The sequence below is a fragment of the Heterodontus francisci genome, chromosome 9 (genome assembly GCF_036365525.1).
Source record: "Heterodontus francisci isolate sHetFra1 chromosome 9, sHetFra1.hap1, whole genome shotgun sequence".
Lineage (NCBI taxonomy): Eukaryota > Metazoa > Chordata > Chondrichthyes > Heterodontiformes > Heterodontidae > Heterodontus > Heterodontus francisci.
The window spans coordinates 24,137,409-24,159,340 of record NC_090379.1 but is presented as its reverse complement, the minus strand read 5'-3'; the positions used below and the strand labels follow the sequence as shown (position 1 = coordinate 24,159,340).

The 21,932-nt window shown below is 44.9% G+C and overlaps 1 protein-coding gene across 2 annotated transcripts in view; it reads right to left on the bottom strand.

Moving 5' to 3' along the window:
- Positions 1–21,932, bottom strand: part of setd3 (SET domain containing 3, actin histidine methyltransferase) — a 166,178-nt gene that overhangs the window by 132,009 nt on the left and 12,237 nt on the right. Inside the window, exon 2 of one of the 2 annotated variants that reach the window (XM_068038705.1) lies at positions 19,568–19,647. The exons of the other annotated variant lie outside the window; for it this stretch is intronic. Within the exon in view, the coding sequence (XP_067894806.1) occupies positions 19,568–19,620 (53 nt within the window). The 5' untranslated portion in view covers positions 19,621–19,647. The remainder of the gene's footprint in view (positions 1–19,567; positions 19,648–21,932) is intronic. 2 annotated transcript variants of the gene reach the window in all.

Sequence of the window (21,932 nt, the reverse complement as noted above, 5' to 3'; positions counted from 1 at the left end):
TCAAGGCTCCCATGAACCAGCTAGCAGTCTTTATCAACAGGAAGGGCTTCCATTCCATCGATGTCTAACTGCAACCACCACTGTGACATCCTTCAGGTGTGTGCAAGTTCCCCAGGAAGCAGTCACGACACCTATATACTTCAGCAGTCCCAGGTGCCACAGCTTTTCCAGCCCTACCGCGCACCTTCAGGGATGGATACTGGGAGACAAGGACATGGCTACTCATGCCTATGAGGTATCCAAGCACGAACGAAAACGAGAAGTACAATACCTGTCACGGATCAACCTGAACGACCGCTGAGCCAGTCACTGGCCTTCTAAAGATGCGTTTCAGCTGCCTAGACTGATCCAGTGGAGCCCTTCAGTATGCCCCAAGGAGGGTCTCAAGTATCGTGGTGGTCTGCTGTGCACTGCAGAGGGGGGGGAATGCGCTGATCGCAAAGCCTCCTCCTCTGATGAGAATGTGCAAGAGCTAGCAATCCAGGTGATGCAAGATGTGGGATCCCTTGGACCATAATTAAGACGCAATGAGATACGCGCAAGAGAGGCTCAAGATGCTCTAATACATAGCCATTTCCTGTGATCCTTGTGCTCTCAGAAAGGTGCCAATAAAGACTTAGCGGTCATCTCCTTCATTTTGCCCTCCACAATCCATCACACAGTGGTATGGCTGAGGAGCTGAACGAATGCACATTAGTCCACCACATCAAGCCCATTGAGGGACCAAGGATGTAGATGAGATTTCACAGAGTAGCAAGAATTAGAATGGGAAGTATCAACAGTGAGTGAAAAATTTACTGAGGCAAACAATACAAGCGAGGCTCAACATCGACAGATTATTATAATCAGTGAACCTCAAGTGCAGCTTGGTGCTCTTCTTAACACTCTTACGAGTGCTCCTACAAGGTACTACCCCTGCTTCTGCAGCTGAGGTGCAGGCAGGCTGCTGGTCGTGCTATCCCATGGCTTGAGATGACCTTGGCAACCGACCTCTGGTTGCCTGAGGCCCGTGGCCTGCTGAGAGAGTCCTGGCAGAGGGGCTGAGGAGTCGCTGTCCACCCCAGGAGCATCCTGAGAGTAGCCCCCAGAAGAAGTCAGCCCCTCCCCCTCCGTTGCAAGGCACATGTACCTCCCTGCTGACCTGAGAAGGACAAGGAGCTGGTGGAGAATTCCTCTCGTCCCCCTCTCACCTTGCCACTGCTACATAGAGATCACGACAAGGCAATGTATTGCAGCTCTGTGTGCATGTCCAGCATCCACCGAGTGGTCTGCTGGAGCTGTTTGTTCATGAGGATAACCTATCTGCTGATGGAAGCCAAATGCGCACCCAGAGACAGGGCAGCATTCACCGCCTGGATGGACTGCTCCATCGTCCGCGCGTGGGTGCAGAAAGCCTCTGGAAACTCCACCAGATGTTCCATCATCTCTGCTGCAGCAGTTGCGTCATTGCTGCTGACTCCAAAGGCATGTCATCAGCATGGGGCTCAGCATGGGCCTGGCCTCCCAGAGTCCTCAGAATGTCAGTGGCCTTGGCTGTCACGGCCTCACTCAGCTGCTCAGGCGCATCTGTGAGATACTCACCAGCTTGTGAACCAGAATCTAATTGCGAAGTAATATCCACCGATGTGAGTATCTATGCTGGTGGAAAATGTGGGAAAGGATGTAATGCTGCACCCTCCGAGGATCGCTCCACCTCCTCAGAGGTGGTTGGCTGGTCCCCAGTCTCTCGAGCTGTTTGTGCCTCAGCTTAAGCCAGAACTGCATGAGAGAACATAAACATGTAAGAGTTGAGGGCTTCCCATTTCCTCATCCTAACTATGCTTGCTGTGGACCTCCAGGTGTCCAGCATTGGTCAGATGAGCACTATGCCTTGTGTGTGCCAGATGCACCCTTGTGCACCTACACTCGTTCTCTCACCCTCTTGGGTTGGGACTCCCATCTCACCAACAGCAATTGCACGGTCGCCCTGGTGCCCTGCCAACCCCTCCATGAGAGTGAGGATGTGGAGGTACTGCACCCCTCTGCCAGTCTTCACTCTCGCTCTGTTGTTGTCCGCGGTCTTCTCCTGAAAGTACAATAACGAAGACTGTCAGTTTTTTCTACAGAGACAAAAGCACATATGCTCGTGGAGGCCTAGCGGCCCATGTTGGGGGCACCCGAATGCCACCTGCATTTGACCACTCTCGAGAGACCTTGCGAGGGTCACCAATGACAGAAGGGCACCTCTCACAGAGTTGCTCCCATTCTTTTGGCAGCATATGCCGCTGCCTCACCCCATTTGGCGCCAGGCAAACCCTCTTATCACATACAAGCACCAAAGGGAAAGGAGGTATGGAGTACTCACCTTGGCAGACCAGATGAGGTCATGGACATGCTTGCAATAATAAATCCAGATTTTACTTCTTTATGCACCTTACTCCTGTATTCTACTTCTACATGTCGGTGCCCATTCCCCTGCCAATTTAGTTTAAACCCTCCCCAACCACAATAGTGAACCTCCCCTTGAGGATATTGGCCCCAGTCCTGCTGAGGGGAAGGCGGTGGCATAGTGGTATGATCACTGGACTAGTAACCCAGAGACCCAGGGTATTTCTCTGGGGACATGGGTTCGAATCCCACCACAGCAGAAGGTGGAATTTGAATTTAATTAATAAATCTGGAATTTAAAAAAAGCTAGTCTAATGATGGCCATGAAACCATTGTAGATTGTTGTAAAAACCCATTTGGTTCACTAATGTCCGTTAGGGAATGAAATCTGCTGTCCTTACCTGGTCTGGCCAACATGTGACTCCAGACCCACAGCAATGTGGTTAACTCTTACATGCCCTCTGAAATGGCCTAGCAAGCCACTCAGTTGTACCTAACCGCTACAAAGTCAATAAAAAGGAATGAAACCGGACGGACCACCTGGCATCGACCTAGTCACCGGAAACGACAACGGCAAACCCAGCCCTGTCGACCCTGCAAAGTCCTCCTTACTAACATCTGGGGGCTTGTGCCAAAGTTGGGAGAGCTGTCCCACAGACTAGTCACGCAACAGCCTGACATAGTCATACTCACGGAATCATACCTTACAGGCAATGTCCCAGACACTGCAATCACTATCCCAGGGTATGTTCTGTCCCACCGGCAGGACAGACCCACCAGAAATGGCGGGACAGTGGTATACAGTAGGGAGGGAGTTGCCCTGGGAGTCCTCAACATCGACTCCGGACCCCATGAAGTCTCATGGCATCAGGTCCAACATGGGCAAGGTAACCTCCTACTGATTACCACCTACCGCCCTCCCTCAGCGGATGACTCAGTACTCCACCATGTTGAACACCACGGAGGAAGCACTGAGGGTGGCAAGGGCACAAAATGTACTCTGGGTGGGGGACTTCAATGTCCATCACCAAGAGTGGCTCGGTAGCACCACTACTGACCAAGCTGGCAGAGTCCTACAGGACATTGCTGCTAGACTGGGTCTGCGGCAGGTGGTGGGGGAACTAACACGAGGGAAAAACATACTTGACCTCGTCCTCACCAATCTGCCTGCCGCAGATGTTTCTGTCCATGACTGTATTGGTAGTAGTGACCATCACACAGTCCCTGTGGAGACGAAGTCCCGCCTTCACATTGAGGATACTGTCCGTCGTGTTGTGTGACACTATCACCGTGCTAAATGGGATAGATTTCGAACAGATCTAACAATGCAAAACTGGGCATCCATGAGGCGCTGTGGGCCATCAGCAGCAGCAGAATTGTACTCAACTACAATCTGTAACCTCATGCCCGTCATATCCCCCACTCTACCATTACCATCAAGCCGGGAGACGAACCCTGGTTCAATGAAGAGTGCAGGAGGGCATGCCAGGAGCAGCACCAGGCATACCTCAAAATGAGGTGTCAACCTGGTGAAGCTACAACACAGGACTATCTGCATGCCAAACTGCGTAAGCAGCATGCAATAGACAGAGCTAAGCGATCCCATAACCAACGGATCAGATCAAAGCTCTGCAGTCCTGCCACATCCAGCCGTGAATGGTGGTGGACAATTAAACAACTAACTGGAGGAGGTGGCTCCACAAATATCCCCATCCTCAATGATGGGGGAGCCCAGCACATCAGTGCGAAAGATAAGGCTGAAGCATTTGCAACAATCTTCAGCCAGAAGTGCCGAGTTGATGATCCATCTCAGCCTCCTCCTGAAGTCCCCAGCATCACAGATGCCAGACTTCAGCTAATTCGATTCACTCCGTGTGATATCAAGAAACGACTGAAGGCACTGGATACTAAAAAAGCTATGGGCCCTGACAATATTCCAGCAATAGTACTGAAGACCTGTGTTCCAGAACTTGACAAGCACCGAGCCAAGCTGTTCCAGTACAGCTACAACACTGGCATCTACCCTGCAATGTGGAAAATTGCCCAGGTATGTCCTGTACACAAAAAGCAGGACAAGTCCAACCCGGCCAATTACCACCCCATCAGCCTACTCTCAATCATCAGTAAAGTGACGGAAGGGGTCATCAACAGTGCCATCAAGCGGCACTTACTTAGCAATAACCTGTTCAGTGACGCTCAGTTTGGGTTCCACCAGGGCCACTCAGCTCCTGACCTCATTACAGCCTTGGTTCAAACATGGACAAAAGAGCTGAACTCAAGAGGTGAGGTGAGAGTGACTGGCCCTTGACATCAAGGCAGCATTTGACCGAGTATGGCATCAAGGAGCCCTAGCAAAACTGAGGTCAATGGGAATCAGGGGGAAAACCCTCTGCTGGCTGGAGTCATACCTAGCGCAAAGGAAGATGGTTGTGATTGTTGGAGGTCAATCATCTGAGCTCCAGGACATCACTGCAGGAGTTCCTCAGGGTAGTGTTCTGGGCCGAACCATCTTCAGCTGCTTCATCAATGACCTTCCTTCAATCAGAAGGTCAGAAGTGGGGATGTTCACTGATGATTGCACAATATTCAGCACCATTCGTGACTCCTCAGATACTGACGCAGTCCGTGTAGAAATGCAGCAAGACCTGGACAATATCCAGGCTTGGGCTGATAAGTGGCGAGTAACATTCGCGCCACACAAGTACCAGGCAATAACCATCTCCAACAAGAGAGAATCTAACCATCTCCCCTTGACATTCAACAGCATTACCATCGCTGAATCCCCCACTATCAACATCCTAGGGGCTACCATTGACCAGAAACTGAACTGGAGTAGCCATATAAATACCGTGGCTACAAGAGCAGGTCAGAGACTAGGAATCCTGAGGCAAGTAACTCACCTCCTGACTCCCCAAAGCCTGTCCACCATCTACAAGGCACAAGTCAGGAGTGTGATGGAATACTCTCCACTTGCCTGGATGGGTGCAGCTCCAACAACACTCAAGAAGTTCAACCACCACCTTCTCATGGGCAATTAGGGATGGGCAATAAATGCTGGCCTGGCCAGCGGCGCCCACATCCCATGAATGAATAAAAGAAAACCAACCTATCCCTTTTGAATAGGTACCTCCTGCTCGAGAACTGGTCCCAGTGTCCCAAGACACTGAAGCCTCCACAACACCAACCGCACCCCACACCCCACTGCGCCATGGCTCAAGCCACACGTTGATCCTCCCTATCTTCCTATTTCTATTCTCACTCGCTTATGGCACTGGGAGTAATCCAGCAATTACTACCTTTGAGGTCCTATTTTTTAAACCTCCTCCCTAGCTCCTGAAAGTCTGACCGTCAGACCTCAATACCTGCCCTCTCTATGTAGTTGTTACTGACATGCACCACAATTTCTAGCTCACTCCTTTCCCCCTACAGGATATTCTACAGCCTCTTCATGATGTCCTAAAACCTGGCACCAGGGAGGTAACACACCATGCAGGACTCACAACAACAATTACAGAATGCCTGTCTGTCCCCCCAGCTATGGAATCTCCCATAAAGACTGCATTTCTACACTTTACTGCTCCCTCCTGTGTAGTTCTTTACTGACTGGTGCCATGGTTTGGATCTCACTCCTTCAAGGTTTCGTCACTCCCAGCAGTTTCCAATGCTGAGTACTGGTTTGAGAATGACACACACCCTGAAGATTGCTGCACTTCTTGCCACTTCCTACTTTTCTGGATAACCACCTATCTACTACCCTGAAAGCGCTCTGCCTGTGAAGTGGCCAACTCCTGGAACGCATGATCCAAGAAACTCTCAGCTTTCTTGCTGATCCTCAGTGACTCCAGCTGCCCCAAGCACGGAAATCCTGAGCTCAAGCTCAAGCAGCTGGAGACACTTCCTATACACATAGTTCCCCCAAGACCCATGAAGTGCCCTGAGGTTCCCACATGGCACAGGAATTCCAAGCAACAGGTGCCAGTTGTCCGTCCGATCTAAAAAACAAAAACTCTACTCCCTCTTTTAGAATCTAATTAGTACCTTCTTTAACTATTAATTTCAATTAATAACTTTAAGACCTGTTCTTTGACGCAGTGGTAATGCCTCTGGACTAGTAATCCACAGGTCCAGGATAATGCCCTGGTGACATAGGTTTCAATCTCTCCACAACAGCTGGTGTAATTTAAAATTAATTCATAAATTCAATTAATTAATAAAAATCAGGAATTGAAAGCTAGTCTCAGTAATGGTACCATGAAACTATCATAGATTGTTGTAAAAATCCATCTGGTTCACGAATGTCCTTTAGGGAAGGAAATCCACCCTCCTTACTTGGTCTGGCCTACACGTGACTCCAGACCCACAACAATATGGTTGAGTCTTGACTGCCCTCTGAAATGGCCTAGCAAGCAACTCAGTTGTCAAGGGCAATTAGGGATGGGCAACAAATGCTGGCCTGCCAGCGTCACTGCATCCCATGAAAGAATAAAAAAATCACTTACCCCCGTTTTAATTTTTTTAATTTCCAGGCTCCTGGTTCAAACCAGTGCCCTATTTTAGACAGAGAAAAAAAGAGAAATACTCACCAACCACTTACCTGCTTTCCAGTGACATCACACTTTGATTTTTCTTTTCCTCGAACCTGGTCCATTCACTCCCAACTTAGTTCTATTCGTCTCTGCCAGTCTCGTATGGCTCTCGCTCCGGGTCTTCTGCCCCCATTCTATTTATCCCTGCCGGTCTCGCTCAGCTCTCGGGTCTCTTCTGCTGCCACTCTATTTACCCCAACAGGTCTCGCTCAGTTCTCACCCTCCTGTGAGGGTTAGGAAAAGTGACTGAAAAATTGGTCAGAAAGAGTAGTATTTTAAGGTGGAGTGGTTTAGCCAGAGGATTTCAGAGAAGAGGTTCAAGGTGGCTGAAGGCTCTGCCACCAGCAGTGGGACAAAAGGAGGAAGGAATGATGCATAAAAGGAAGAGCCAGAGTGCCAAACTGTGATTTTTTTTTTTTAAATAGAGGTTATCAAGGGTTTCACTGCTGAATGTCACTAAAAGTTCGGTGATAAAAGTTTGTTCTTAATATATCTGCCTGCCAAGAGCAAAGTGACCATCTGCAGAAAGTACAGTCGTAAGCAAAACAGTTACAGTACAAGTTCTCGGCACCTGATGAGGGTTGATTACAAGACAGACGTTAATAGGTGGGAGATGTGAAAACAGATTTATACCATGGATGCACGAAAGCAGAAAAGCTAGCACAATTAGAAAATCAATAAAACAATAATTACTAAAATTGGAAGTGTTTTTAAAATCAAACATAATTGAAGTACATTTTGCAACTGAATTTTTACTTTCTTGCCACACAATCTCTTGGAGGATTTCAAGCCAATGACAGTAAAGACTCATTTTACAAGATATTCCTTCCCCATAACAGGTTTCTGAAAAAAAAACGTGCAATTTTAAATCTGTTCTCCGTGAGAGTAGATATCTCCGTTTCCAACAGCAGCCTGCTCGAGATTTGTCATGTCCCAGTCAGCTGAATAAAGTTCCAATCAAATGATGCATCCAGCAGGTTCATTTCAAACCAGCTGCATTTACAGTGAGCGGGTATCAGCTTCCTTTCCTTGCAGACATGACGACGTTACCATTAAAAAGCTCTGTACGAGCCAGGCAGCTTTGGAATTTATTGAAGTAATGAATGCCTCCATGAAAAGACAGCTTTACACAACTTAGCACAAACCCCAAAATACAGGAAATGCAGGATTCCTCACAATCCCAGAGGACCCAGTTCAGTGCTTGTTCACTGAAAGTAGCCTTCTACAATAAGTAAACTACAATAAACTCCGACTATCACTTGCAAGCTGTTTCCCCCTATGACAAATTTAGATATTTGAGAAGCTGTGCAATATTGAAAATTATGAATCAAATCTCACTCCCCAAGATTCCTTGTCTGCAAGTTAATTCTATTTCTATCAATAATATATGACAACCGTCAACATTTAATCAAATTTAGTAATATTTGATGTTCGAAAGACCTGCCTGTGAATTGACACATTGAGAGATAGGTTTAGCTCCTCCTCTGACTGATGATCAGAGATCACAGAAATTCATCATAAATTTAAGCTTGCAACAGTCACTTATCAATTTCATTCCTCTCCAGCTGACATTGCTTGCCCCACTAAAATAAGAAAAGGCTGGAATCAGTGCATGTCAGTTGCACACTTGAAACATCGCATCCCGATTTATTTCTTTACCATGCTATGCATTTACGGCATTTTTCGGTTTTGTTTCAGATTTCCAGCAATTTCAATTTCCCCTGTTTATTTTATCCCACCAAAGTAGCTGTACTCAACATTAACATAATGTTGCATAACAGGTGGTTACTTCAGTAAACTGTCTACTATTATATGTATTGCTGAATTTCAGTAGTCTCTAAAATGTTACAATTTTATATGTAGATTTCTCATTCTCTCAAAATACTTGTATTTCTCAGATTGAATGTCATTGCATATTTCCATAACTGATTTAAATCTTTCTTCAAACTGTTACCAGCATCTTCTACCCCTACTTTACCCAGTTTGGTGTTTTGACTGTAATTGCTCCCTAGTGTATATAGTCGATAAACTTTATTAGTGGAAGAGTTTATGTATAATAAACAAATGATTATTTGCCTATTTAATATCTGCTCATGGCAGAGATTCAAATTGTTTCAGAACATAGAAGGAATGCTCTCAACAATAATTAGGTGTTCTCATCCATTTATGAATCTCAACTGTTCAAACTTCCATACAGCATTCCAAGTACTGTAAATCAGAACCAGAGCAAATCCTGTGTACCTTCAGCCAGCAGATAAACAAATTAAAAGACACAAGAGATACAGGCTTCAATATCATGAGCTAGATCAGTTCCAGTCTGTAGTAAGCCAGGCACAATATTGATATCTCGACCAAGGCTTTCCTGTGGTAAGAGAAGTATGCCAAAAAAGGAGTAATGTGTTCATGTAACAAATATGATTTAAAATATTCTATCTGTTCTAATGTCATTATTAACTCACATTCTTTTTAAGTTACAAAGTGTCAATATCTTTTAAATGTTCTTTCTTCCCTTTGGTTAAAGGTATGAATAAATCCAGCCAGTATGAAGTTATGCAGTATTACTATTCAACATCCTTTTACCAATTCAAAATTCTTCTCAATAGACAAAAAGAATTGTAAGACAATACAAGGAGTTGATGGATCGCACTCCATGCATGTTCAGCACTGTCAATCCTCCACCAAAGTAGAAGCAATTACACTGCACATTCATTCCTGTTCCACTGCACAAATACTGGCACTGAACCAGCAAATGCAGTAGAATGGCACGAAACAAAACTGTTCACAGGGCACAAATATATTTTAAAATTGCCAGTTAGATTTCTTGATACCATTTGATTTATTAAGCCCCGCAAGTCATCAATAGAACTAATACCCTGCTTAAAAGACTATAATCTGTCTAACTTTAAAGATCCCCCATTATTAATGTAAATTTTTCCATCCCACTAATATTTTCCAATGTTTAAGCAATGCACTAAAGGGGCAGGGATCCATTGCAACTACAATTCACGTAGATCACAGCCACATGCTGTACAGACACATAAAAACTGAACTGAGGTGTTTTATTAGTAGATATTCATAGGCCAAAGTAAAAATGGAACTGATCATCTTACACTTATAACATGTGACATAAATATTTCAGTCACAACTTAGAGGTTGTCCAGTTTTACACATTCCCTTCACACAGGCCTCTCAGCAATACTGTGAAATTCTCCAGCAATATTTTCAAAATCAAACCTGAATTTAAAGCGGAAAATGTTCAGTTCTGTTTCAACCAGGTAAATGTAGATGACATTGTTTCCTCAGGCTTTATTTACTGAACAATTTGTTTGATCAGCTTTAGAAGGATCCCATCAGTATAATTCTTCTCCGCCAGCAATAGTACTTATTTTGGGGAGGGAAGAGGGCAAAAGATTTTGTACAATAGCCTAGATTTCTATATTCCAGAAGGGTTTAGTGTAACAGAAATGTGTTGATTTTTTTCCAACTCACTTTAGTTTAATCAAAAGAACAAACTTTTCTACCCCTCCTAATGCGATGAAATGAAAACAACTCATATAGCACCTTTCTCTCTCTTTCTCACTTTGGCCTCCTTTTCTCGAGAGACAAGGTACTGCCTGTGCGGAGTTTGCAAGTTCTCCCTGTGACCGCGTGGGTTTCCGCTGGGTGCTCCGGTTTCCTACCACAGCCAAATACTTGCAGGTTGATAGGTTAATTGGTCATTGTAAATTGCCCCGAGTGTAGGTAGGTGGTAGGAGAATTGAAGGAAGGTGGGGATGTGGTAGGAATATGGGATTAGTGTGGGAGTAGTATAATAGGGTGGTTGATGGGCGGCACAGACTCGGTGGGCCGAAGGGCCTGTTTCAGTGCTGTATCTCTCTATGTCTATGTCTAGACAACGGGTAAGCGCCTAGAGGTAGTCAGTGGTTTGTGAAGCAGCGCCTGGAGTGACTATAAAGGCCAATTCTAGAGTGAGAGACTCTTCCACAGGCGCTGCAGTTAAAATTGGTTGTCAGGGCTGTTACACAGTTGGCTCTCTCCTTGCACTTCTGTCTTTTTTCCTGCCAACTGCTAAGTCTCTGACTCGCCACTCTTTAGCCCCGCCTTTATGGCTGTCCGCCAACTCTGGCGATCACTGGCAACTGACTCCCACGACTTGTGGTCAATGTCACAGGATTTCATGTTGCGTTTGCAGACGTCTTTAAAGCGGAGACGTGGACGGCCAATGGGTCCGATACCAGTGACGAGCTCGCTGTACAATGTGTCCTTGGGGATCCTGCCATCTTCCATGCGGCTCACATGGCCAAGTCATCTCAAGTGCCGCTGGCTCAGTAGGGTGTATATGCTGGGGATGTTGGCCGCCACGAGGACTTCTGCGTTGGAGATACAGTCCTGCCACCTGATGCCAAGGATTCTCCGGAGGCAGCAAAGATGGAATGAATGGAGACGTCGCTCTTGGCTGACATACGTTGTCCGGGCCTCGCTACCGTAGAGCAAGGTACTGAGGACAGAGGCTTGATATACTCGGACTTTTGTGTTCCGTGTCAGTGCGCCATTTTCCCACACCCACTTGGCCAGTCTGGACATAGCAGCAGATGCCTTTCCCATGCGCTTGTTGATTTCTGCATCAAGAGACAGGTTACTGGTAATGGTTGAGCCTAGGTAGGTGAACTCTTGAACCACTTCCAGAGCGTGGTCGCCGATATTGATGGATGGAGCATTCCTGACGTCCTGTCCCATTATGTTCGTTTTCTTGAGGCTGATGGTTAGGTCAAATTCATTGCAGGCAGCTGCAATCCTGTCGATGAGTCGCTGCAGACACTCTTCAGTGTGGGATATTAATGCAGCATCGTCAGCATAGAGGAGTTCACTGATGAGGATCTTCTGTTTCTTTGATCTTCACTCTAAGACGGGCAAGGTTGAACAACCTGCCATCTGATCTTGCGTGGAGGAAAACTCCTTTTCCTGAAGACTTGAACGCACGTGAGAGCAGCAGGAAGAAGATCCCAAACAGTGTAGGTGTGAGAACTCAGCCCTGTTTCACGCCACTCAGGATAGGAAAGGGGTCTGATGAGGCACCGCTATGCTGAATTGCACCTTTCATATTGTCATGGAATGTGATGATGATATTTAGTAGCTTTGGTGGACATCCGATCTTTGCTAGTAGTCTGAAGAGACCACGTCTGCTGACGAGGTCAAAGGCTTTGGTGAGATCTATGAAAGCAACGTAGAGGGGCATCTGTTGTTCGTGGCATTTCTCCTGTAGCTGGCGAAGGGAGAACAGCATGTCAATGGTGGATCTCTCTGCTCGAAAGCTGCACTGTGCCTCAGGGTTGACACGCTCAGCCAGCTTCTGGAGTCTGTTTAAAACGTCTCGAGCGAAGACTTTCCCTACTATGCTGAGCAGGGAGATTCCACGGTAGTTGTTGTAGTCATCGCAGTCACCCTTGTTCTTATAGAGGGCGATGATATTGGCATCGCACATGTCCTGTGGTACTGCTCCCTCATCCCAGCACAGGCAAAGCAGTTCATGAGGTGCTGAGAGTATAGCAGGCTTGGCACTCGATTATTTCAGGGGTAATGCCGTCCTTTCCAGGGACTTTTCCAATGGCATCACTGAGTTCTGATTTTGTTGGCTGTTCGTCTAGCTCATCCATGACTGGCGGAGACTGGGCTGCATTCAGAGCGGTATCAGTGACAACATGGGGCGGCACAGTGGTTAGCACCGCAGCCTCACAGCTCCAGCGACCTGGGTTCAATTCGAGGTACTGCCTGTGCGGAGTTTGCAAGTTCTCCCTGTGACCACCGGGTGCTCCGGTTTCCTCCCACAGCCAAAGACTTGCAGGTTGATAGGTAAATTGGCCATTATAAATTGCCCCTAGTATAGGTAGGTAGTAGGGGAATATTGGAAAGGTAGGGATGTGGTAGGAATATGGGATAAGTGTGGGATTAGTATAAATGGGTGGTTGATGGTCGGCACAGACTCGGTGGGCCGAATGGCCTGTTTCTGTGCTGTATCTCTAAATAAATAAAAAATAAATAAATAAACATTTTCCCTGGAGTAGAGTTCTAGGTAGTGCTCCACCCAGTGGTCCATTTGTTTGCATTGGTCAGTGATCGTGTCCCCTGATTTAGACTTGAGGGGGGCAATCTTCTTGATGGTTGGCCCAAAAGCTGTCTTAATGCCATCAAACATTCCTCTGATGTTTCCGGTGTCAGAGGCCAGCTGAATACGACTGCATAGGTATTGCCAGTAGTCATTTGCACAGCGCCTGGCTGTTCTTTGTGCAGCGCTTCTGGCTACTTTAAGTGCTACGGATGTTAACTCGCTGGGGGCTTTCTTGTAGTTCAACAGTGCAATGCACTTGATGGCTATGACAGGTTCCAGCTCTTCAAAGTGAGATTGAAACCAGTCTGCATTCTGCTTCTCACGTTTGCCAAAGGTGGTCAATGCGGAGTCATAGATGGCGTCTCTGATGTGGGCCCACTTGGTCTCTGCATCCCTTGCAGGAGTGTTTTGAAGGGCTTTTTCAAGTGAATTTAGAAACTTATGTAACAGCTGTGGATAAGAAATTCTGTCAGTGTTGAAGCGCGGGCGGCCCTTCTGCTTGGAGTGATGTAGCTTCTTTGGTTTGAGTCTAACTTTGCTGCACACCAGGGAGTGGTCAGTGTCACAGTCCACACTGTGGAAGCTGCGTGTGATTTGGACACTGTTTATAGAGGCTCGCCTTGTGACGATGAGGTCCAGCTGGTGCCAACGAGGTGATCTTGGGTGCCTCCATGAAACCTGGTGACAGGGTTTAGTATGAAAGAATGACTTTGTGATAGAGAGGTTGTGATAGCACCTTTAACGGAATAAAATGTCCCAAGGTGTTTCAAGTGAACTTTGTAAAGCAAAATTTGACACCGAGTCACGTAAGACATGATTAAAGCAGATGGCCAAAAACTTAGTCAAAGAGGTAGGTTTTAATGAGCGCGTTAAAAGGAAAAAAAGGTAGAGAATCAGAGACGTTTAGGAAGGGAATTCCAGAGCTTAGGGCCTAGGACTAATGGTGAAGTGATTAAAATTTGTAATGCTCAAGAGGCAAGAATTAGATGAGCACAGATACCTCATAGGGTATTGGGGCTGGAGATAGGGAGGGGTGAGGCTATGGAACGACTGAAAACAAGGATGCAATTTTAAAATCAAGGCATTGCTTGACTGGGAGCCAATGTAGGTCAGTAAGCGCAGGGACGATAGGTAAACGGGACTTGGTGTGAAAAAGGACGAGATTTGGATGAGCTCAAGTTTAGAGGGTAGAATGTGGGAGGCCAGCCAAGAGTGCACTGGAATAGTCAAATCTAGAGGTAATAAAGGCGTGAATGAGAGTTTCAGCAGATGAGCTGAGGCAGAGGCAAAGTTACAGAAATGAAAATAGATGGTCTTAGTGATGAAGCGTATGTGTGGTCGAAAGCGCATCTTGGGGACAAATAGTACACCAAGGTTATGAGCAGTCTGGTTTAGTCTCAGACAGTTGCCAGGGAGAGGGATGGTGTCGGTATCTAGGAAATGGACTATGGAGTGGGGACTGAATACAATGGCTTCAATGTTTCCAATATTTAATTGGAGGTAATTTCTTCCCATGCAGTACTGGGTGTCGGATAAGCAGTCAGCTGCTAATTTAGTAACAGTAGAGAAGTCAAGAGAGGTGGTGGTGAGGTAGTGTAGGTCTATCAGCATACATGTGAAATCCTTTCGGATGATGTCTCTGTGAAGAAGCATTCAGGTAACAAATAGGAGGCGGAGCCAAAGAAATATCCATAGGATACACAAGAGAAGCTTTTGCAAGTGATACTCTGTCCATAAGTAGATAGATAAGAATGAAACCATGCAAGTGCAGTCCCACCCAGCTGCACGATGGTGGAAAGACTTTGGAGGAGGGGGGTGTGGTCAACCACATCAAAAGCTGCAGACAGGTCAAGAAGGATGAGCAAGGATAGTTTACCTTTGTCACAGCCACAAAGGATGTCATTTGTGGTTTTGATAAGAGCTGTTTGGTACTGTGGCAGGGGCAGAATCATGATTGGAGGGATTCAAACATGGAGTTCCAGGAAAGACAAGCACAGATTTGGGAGGCAACAACATGTTCAAGGACTTTGGAGAGGAAAGGGAGGTAGGAGACGTGTCAGTGGTTTAGAAGGACAGTGAGGGTAATAAAATGAAAAACTTTTGAATGCAGAAGATTCATGGGGACAGGTGGACAGTACAGAGCTGAACTCAATCAATTTATTGATAATTCAAAGGCTTCATATCATTGGAGATCTGCACCTTAAACGTGAAAGTATACTTATTATGGCTTTCAGGTTTTAGCAATATAACAAACTTCTCTGCTACCTTTGACATAGTCAACCACACCATCCTTCGCTAACAACTCTCCTCCATTGTATAGCTCAATGGGACTGCCCTCGCTTGGTTCCGCTTTTGCGTAGTCAGTCGTAGCCAGAACACCTACAGCAATAGCTTCTCTTCCCAACCCTTCACTTAGGAACATCGGAACAGGAGTAGGCCATTTAGCCACTTACTTCTGTAATTCCTGAAGGATCAATCATTTGATCCTCTCCACTTTCTCATCCACATACTGCCCCTTATCATCATCCACAGACATAGGGTCAGCTTTCACAGGTATTCCGATATCAACTATGTCTATCCCTCAATCACCTCCCAATCCCTCCACCACTGTATTGTCCAACATCTAGTCTTAGACGAGTCACAATATCCTTCTGCTAAATATTGGGAAAACTGAAGCCATCGTTTTTGCCCCTTCCCACAGATTCTATACCCTTGCCATCAATTCAATCCCACTCCCGGCCACTACCTCAGGCTGGACCAGACTGCTTGCAACCTGTTCAGCCCTGAGCTGAGCTACAGATTCCATATCACAAAGACTGCCTACTTCCACCCCACAAGACCCATCTCCACCCTTAGTTCAGTACAACGGTGTCTGAAACCCTCATTGTTGCATTTGTCACTTCCACACTTTATTACTGCAATGCTCTCCTGGCCAGCTTTCCATTCCAAACACTTTCATCCAAAACAGTGGTGCCTGTCTCCTATCGAACACAAAGTCACACTCGCCCATCACCCTGCCCTTGCTAACCTCCCAGTCCCCAACACGTCAAATTTAAGATTCATATGCTCACATATGAAAGTCTTTGTGGCCTTGTCCCACCTTATCTATACATCCTAGAACTTTCCAACTTTAACCCCCAGCCACCCCCCCACCCCCCACAACCCCCGCACCGCCATAACCCACCCACTCCCAAATTCAGAGTTCCTCTGACACTGACATTTTATGCATTCTTCCCTCTTCCTTGGCAACTGTGCAGACATCCACCAAGCCCCCACACTCTAAATGATCTAAATGTCAGATTCTGCAAACACCCTTTCTTGTTTCCCAACAAAAGAATATAGCCAGAATTCCCGCTTCAGACGAATATCTACCAATCTTGCTAGAAATTTGAGAGAGTGAGTGTTGAGTATAGAAACAAGCTTGGTGCTGATGCCACCTCCCCTTCCCCCCACCCACCCTTCCCCCCTCCCTCCCTCCATGATGGGGTAGCCTGCCAACACTCACTGCCTTGGTTAACACATGAAGAATGATCACTTGGGCAAGGATAACAAGTGCCCATGCTACAACGCAGTCAACATCTTCTGGATACAGAGGAGGAAAAACAATGTCAAAAAAAGTTTCACAAAATTAAAAGCAGCTATAACTTCCAAGTAAATAATTTCAACACAAACAATCCCACATCAAAATTCACAGTATGTGAACTAACAATCTGAAACAATGACTCCCAGACTTTTCTGTGCAGGGGCATCCAATGCAAATATTGACAGAGACCCATGTCCCAACTTCTGACAATGTCAACTACTTAAAGGAAAATAAATCCTTGCAGAAACATAGATAATTATACAATGACAGAAACTGTAATATTACTTGTTCCTTTGGTGTGTGATTTATTATAAGACTCATAGGACTACAATATCCAAAGTAAATGTGGATTTTATTATAACTGAACTGGAATATTATACACACAAACAGTTACTGCACGAGTATATCTAAACATCTACCTCTGTCAGGCTACACCCACAACTGACTGATCGAGTGTGACACGACATCACTTCCTTCAGTGATCGTCACGTACAACTTAAGGCCCGCTCTTAAGGTCGCCCCACATCATCCCCTTTTTTCCCCAAAGATAAAAACATATGTACAATAAAAAATGACGTTGTGGTTTGGACTAACTATATGTGATTAAAACAAAACATTATTTACAGGTTTTACAAGCAAATTTAACATGCCCTAAAATGTAGAGAGGTTTGCTCATTCGTCCCGATCTGGTTATCATGAACCTCTTCCCTTGTTTGGAAAGCTTAGAAAAATAATGACTGGCAACATCACCGGCACTCCCTCTGGTCTCTAGGTGCTTGCTGCAACAAACTGAAGCCGGCAGAGACACTCCCAGTCATACCGCCTCTGTGTCAAGACTCCCTGACTTTGTGTCATCCTTTGCACGAACCGATCCGATGCACTCGACCTGGATATTTTGTGCCACCTTCGGTGCATTACTGAATCCATGTATTGTGACAATTCATAGTTCTGGAAGTCCTGCAACAGCTGGTCCAGTTGTGTCTACAATATAAAAAAATTGTGGCTACCATTCGGAGCTCCCATAACTGCACCTTAAGGTTATCATTCCAATGCGCTTGATTAGAGAACCATTGTAGGCAGTCAGCCTACCTGCGATTCCCATTTCTTTAGATACATGTCCTTCAGTATATGGATGGGCTGAATGTTTGCACTTGCTCCAGTGTTGATTATCACTCTGAGCTTATGTTTACCACTCTTCTGTGGACATATAATCCCGATCATGGCGAATGCCTCAGATTGCGTAAATGCTGTTGATCCAAACTGACTATGTGAAATGCTTGCTCACTTCGCATGAGTGCGCACTTCATCTGTGTCCTCCTGGCAATCTATATCCCTACTGACCTGATGTACCTGCTTGGGCTTTTGTTGCATGTTGGCATATCTCGTTGCGTTTGCCATCCTTTCTTGAAGACATTCTCTCTGTACATGATTGGTCACCATTCCTGTGTCAAATATCGGAGCTCGGCCTTCTGCACTGCCTTGCCCAAATTCCTTGCATGCTACAAGCTTTACACTGGTCCTGCAATGCCAGACAACTGCAAATTGGGCGGGTCAGGCCACATTTTCCACAAGGCTTAGCAGACTTCTGAACCTTGGTTACCATACCAATTGTCGCAGCCGCCCCCAACACTTGTAACTGTTGGTGCCGAGCCATCATGGCTTCAAATTTCCTTCTGTCATTGAGTAGTCATCTATGATTTCTTCGTTTCCAGCAGGTCTCTTTGAAAGGCTTCTAGTGGGATAGGCGCGATTACTAGATCTATAATTTGTTCTGACAGTTCGATATCTGCGAAGTCACAATATTGAGCTTTGTCACAACACCTTGCAACAAACTGGTCAACGGACTCATCTTGCCTTTGCCGGTAGGTCATAAGCTCATGCCTATGTATTCAGAAGTTTACCTTCAGTTTGAGTTGCTGCTCCAAGAATGTCCATATCTTGCTAGGGTCCTTCTGATCTTCAGCTGACAATCCAGGTGTACTGATCAATTTCAGGCCCTCATTGCCCAGTGCGATCTTAATTTTGGTAGCTTGTTTCTCTGGTCCGCTCATTTCTTGATCCAGGAAACACATGCGCTGTCAGAACATTTTAAATTCAGATGCTACGTCCAACACCTTCCAGTCTATAACTGAATATCTGAAAGCCACTGTCTTAATCATCCTTTTTTAAATATAAATACAGGCTTTTTCACAACTTTCTTTTCATAGACACACTTCTTTCTGTTTCATTTTTAATATTTAATATTTGGTGGTCTTCAGCACAAAATATATCCCAAACGTTGTCACCATGTAATATTGTTCCTTTGGTGTGAGATCTATTCTAAAACTCAGAACTACAAGTAATATCCAAAGTAAATGTGGGTTTTATTATAACTGAACTGGAACATATATATACACAAACAATTACTGCACAAGCTACATCTAAACATATCGAGCTCCATCGGGCTCCATCCACAACTAACTGGTCATGTGTGACATGACATCACTTCCCCCAGTGACCTTTACTTACAGCTCCTTAAGATGGTCGGCTCTTAAGGTTGCCCCAAAACAGAAACCATATGCTAAGTCAAGAAATAGAGGAATCTATGACAAAATCTGACACTGGGGACCCCTCCTGGAACTCTACATACATCCTCTAAAGTTCAGTGACCCCAGTTTGAAAACTTATGGAGTGCAGCAGCAAACAACTTGCAAAATTGAAGCACAGATACAGATTCCTAATGATAGTTTAGTAATATTAGGCATATGGATATAAATCTCAAGGCATAATGTAGCTTTTGGAAAGAACAATTTTGCCTTAAAGGAGAGCAACAAAACCGAATGTTTCTTTAGGAAAACAGAAACTTCAGACTGAATATTATGCCCGAAACATCTCAGGAATACTTTTGTCCTTCCACCAAACTTTTAACTCTAGGCCCTGGCTTACCTCCTTTTCAGTGCTCCCAGATCGTGACCAGACTTTTCCTGAACACTATGCATTTTCCCTGTATTTTCTTGAAGGCTTTCCTGTACACGTGTGTGCAAACACGCCAAGGGAAAAAAAAGTATGGAAACAATGAACGGTTAAGACATTTTTAATCTAAGGTTATATTGTAACACATACAACTTTAATTTCCCTGTAAAGGAACACTATCTTCATGAAGAAATGTTTGGCAAGCATTTTTCTTTGGAGAGTGAGTAAAGCCAGATAACAATGGGTCATTTTATCATAATGATGCATTTCGTTTTGACCTACATCATTCTGTTGCATGCTGTAAACGAACAAAAAGTTTGCCCAACACTTTTTTTAAATGAAGACACATAACTTTTTACTGTTTCCTATTGTAACTCCCATGCTTCATTTTTTCCAGCTAGGGCCTTTTGGATCACAGAAGTTTCAAGGCTATTGATTCTTCATATTATGATTAATCTTTTTTTTGCTTTGTTTTACAAAAAGGGAGTTTATATTACTTCTCAGGATTCCTTATCCTCTTGTGCTTCTGGGTGTTATACTGTAAAAGTTTCCCCATTTTTTCTATTCATACAGTGTTCAGTCAGTTTCCATTGCTATGCCCTGCATAAATCTACCAAGACATCAGCTCTTACTCATAGATTCTTGTTCAGTCAAATGATCCAGTTAACCTTTTGAGCCTTCTAAATACAACCCTCAGTCTTCTGGCATCTGGAATAATTTTACCACCAATATTCTATGAAATTGGATATTTTACTCATATTCATGAGAATCTTGGTAAAGTAGGCAAGAAGAACGCTTTGGATCGTGGGGAGCAGAGTACTGTTTTCCTGCCTGCATTCAGATACTTGATCCTAGATTTAACACAGCAATTATACGCATTGCTATGACCGTGGCAGGAGCAACGCACTGTCAATTCAGTCCCGTTAATCCACAGGTCACAGCATATTAAGCTTTCACACTCATTCAGAAAACAGCCAAATTAAACACTGTGGTAACCCCAGAATGAAACAGACCAAACCAAGTATCTTTAGACACAACAAATGAACTATTTTAAAAAACTAAATGTTGAACACTATTAAGATAAACCTATGTCTAAAGACCTTATAACTTCTTAATTTTAATCTAACTCCCCCATTCACACACATACATTCAAAAACTAAAAGTTAACCGGTTTTAAAAGTGGAGTTTTTAAAAATTAGCTGTCTCGTAAGAATAAAATAAGAAAGTCTTTGCAGGTTACCATCCTGATGGATGAGGTCTTCTAATGTGGAAATGTTCAAAGGTCACTCGAGGTCTTCATCCGGATTTGATAAAAATAGTCCTTCAAGAGATAGACATTCAACTCTTTGGCTAACATAAGCATTAAACAGTTCTTTGAACGATGAGCACAGCAATACAAATAATTTCTTGAAAAAGGCTTTTCTTCCTTACTCAAGGAATTAACTTGGCTTGGAGCGTCTTACAGAATTTTTGCTGAGAGAGAGAAAGAATAAAACAGCTCCTTTTCTTCAGTTCACATCACTGGAAATGACTCTCAGAACTCTGAGTTTCAGCCGGTTTCTGCCTGTTCCACACAGAAAGTGGAAACATCACCATGTGACCTTTCTCTCTCTCCTGCTGTTGCCCATGGTAACAAAAATGCAGCTGCAGCACACTGTGTCTCAGGAATTCCAGAATCTTCTCTCCCTTACAGGTGCACTATTTTTAATACAGTCTTAAAGGCACACATTGTTTTTCATCAGAGGAGAAAAATAATTACAGGTCCATGACAACATACTGAAAGCGTATCACCAAAGGACTTGCTTGCACTCTAATTCATAGACGGACAGAGGCACAGACACTACAGTTGAACTGTAAAGCAGAGAAACAATATCTAAATTGGTTGAGCAGGAATTTCCTAAAACTAAATATTGGCAGGACCGAAGCCATTGGCTTCAGTCACAAACTCCATTCCTCTCTGTGGCTGGACAAACAGTTCACAACCTTGGTGTTACATTTGATTACAAGAAGAGATTCTGACCACATATCCAAACCATCACCAAGACCAACACTCCGCCCCGCCACAGTTCAACTGCTGCTGAAATAGTCATCCATGCCATTGTTACCTCTAGAATTGACTATTCCTGTTTGGCCACCCACCTTTAACCACCAGCCCTCCAAAGTAACTGTGCCCCTCCAATTCTGGCCTCTTGCATATCCCCGATTTTAATCGCTCCACCACTGGTGGCCGTGCCTTTAGGTGCCAAGGCCCTAAGCCCTGGAATTCCCTCCCTAAACCTCTGCCTCTCTCCTGTAAGACGCTCCATAAAACCTACCCCTTCGACCATGCTTTTTGTCA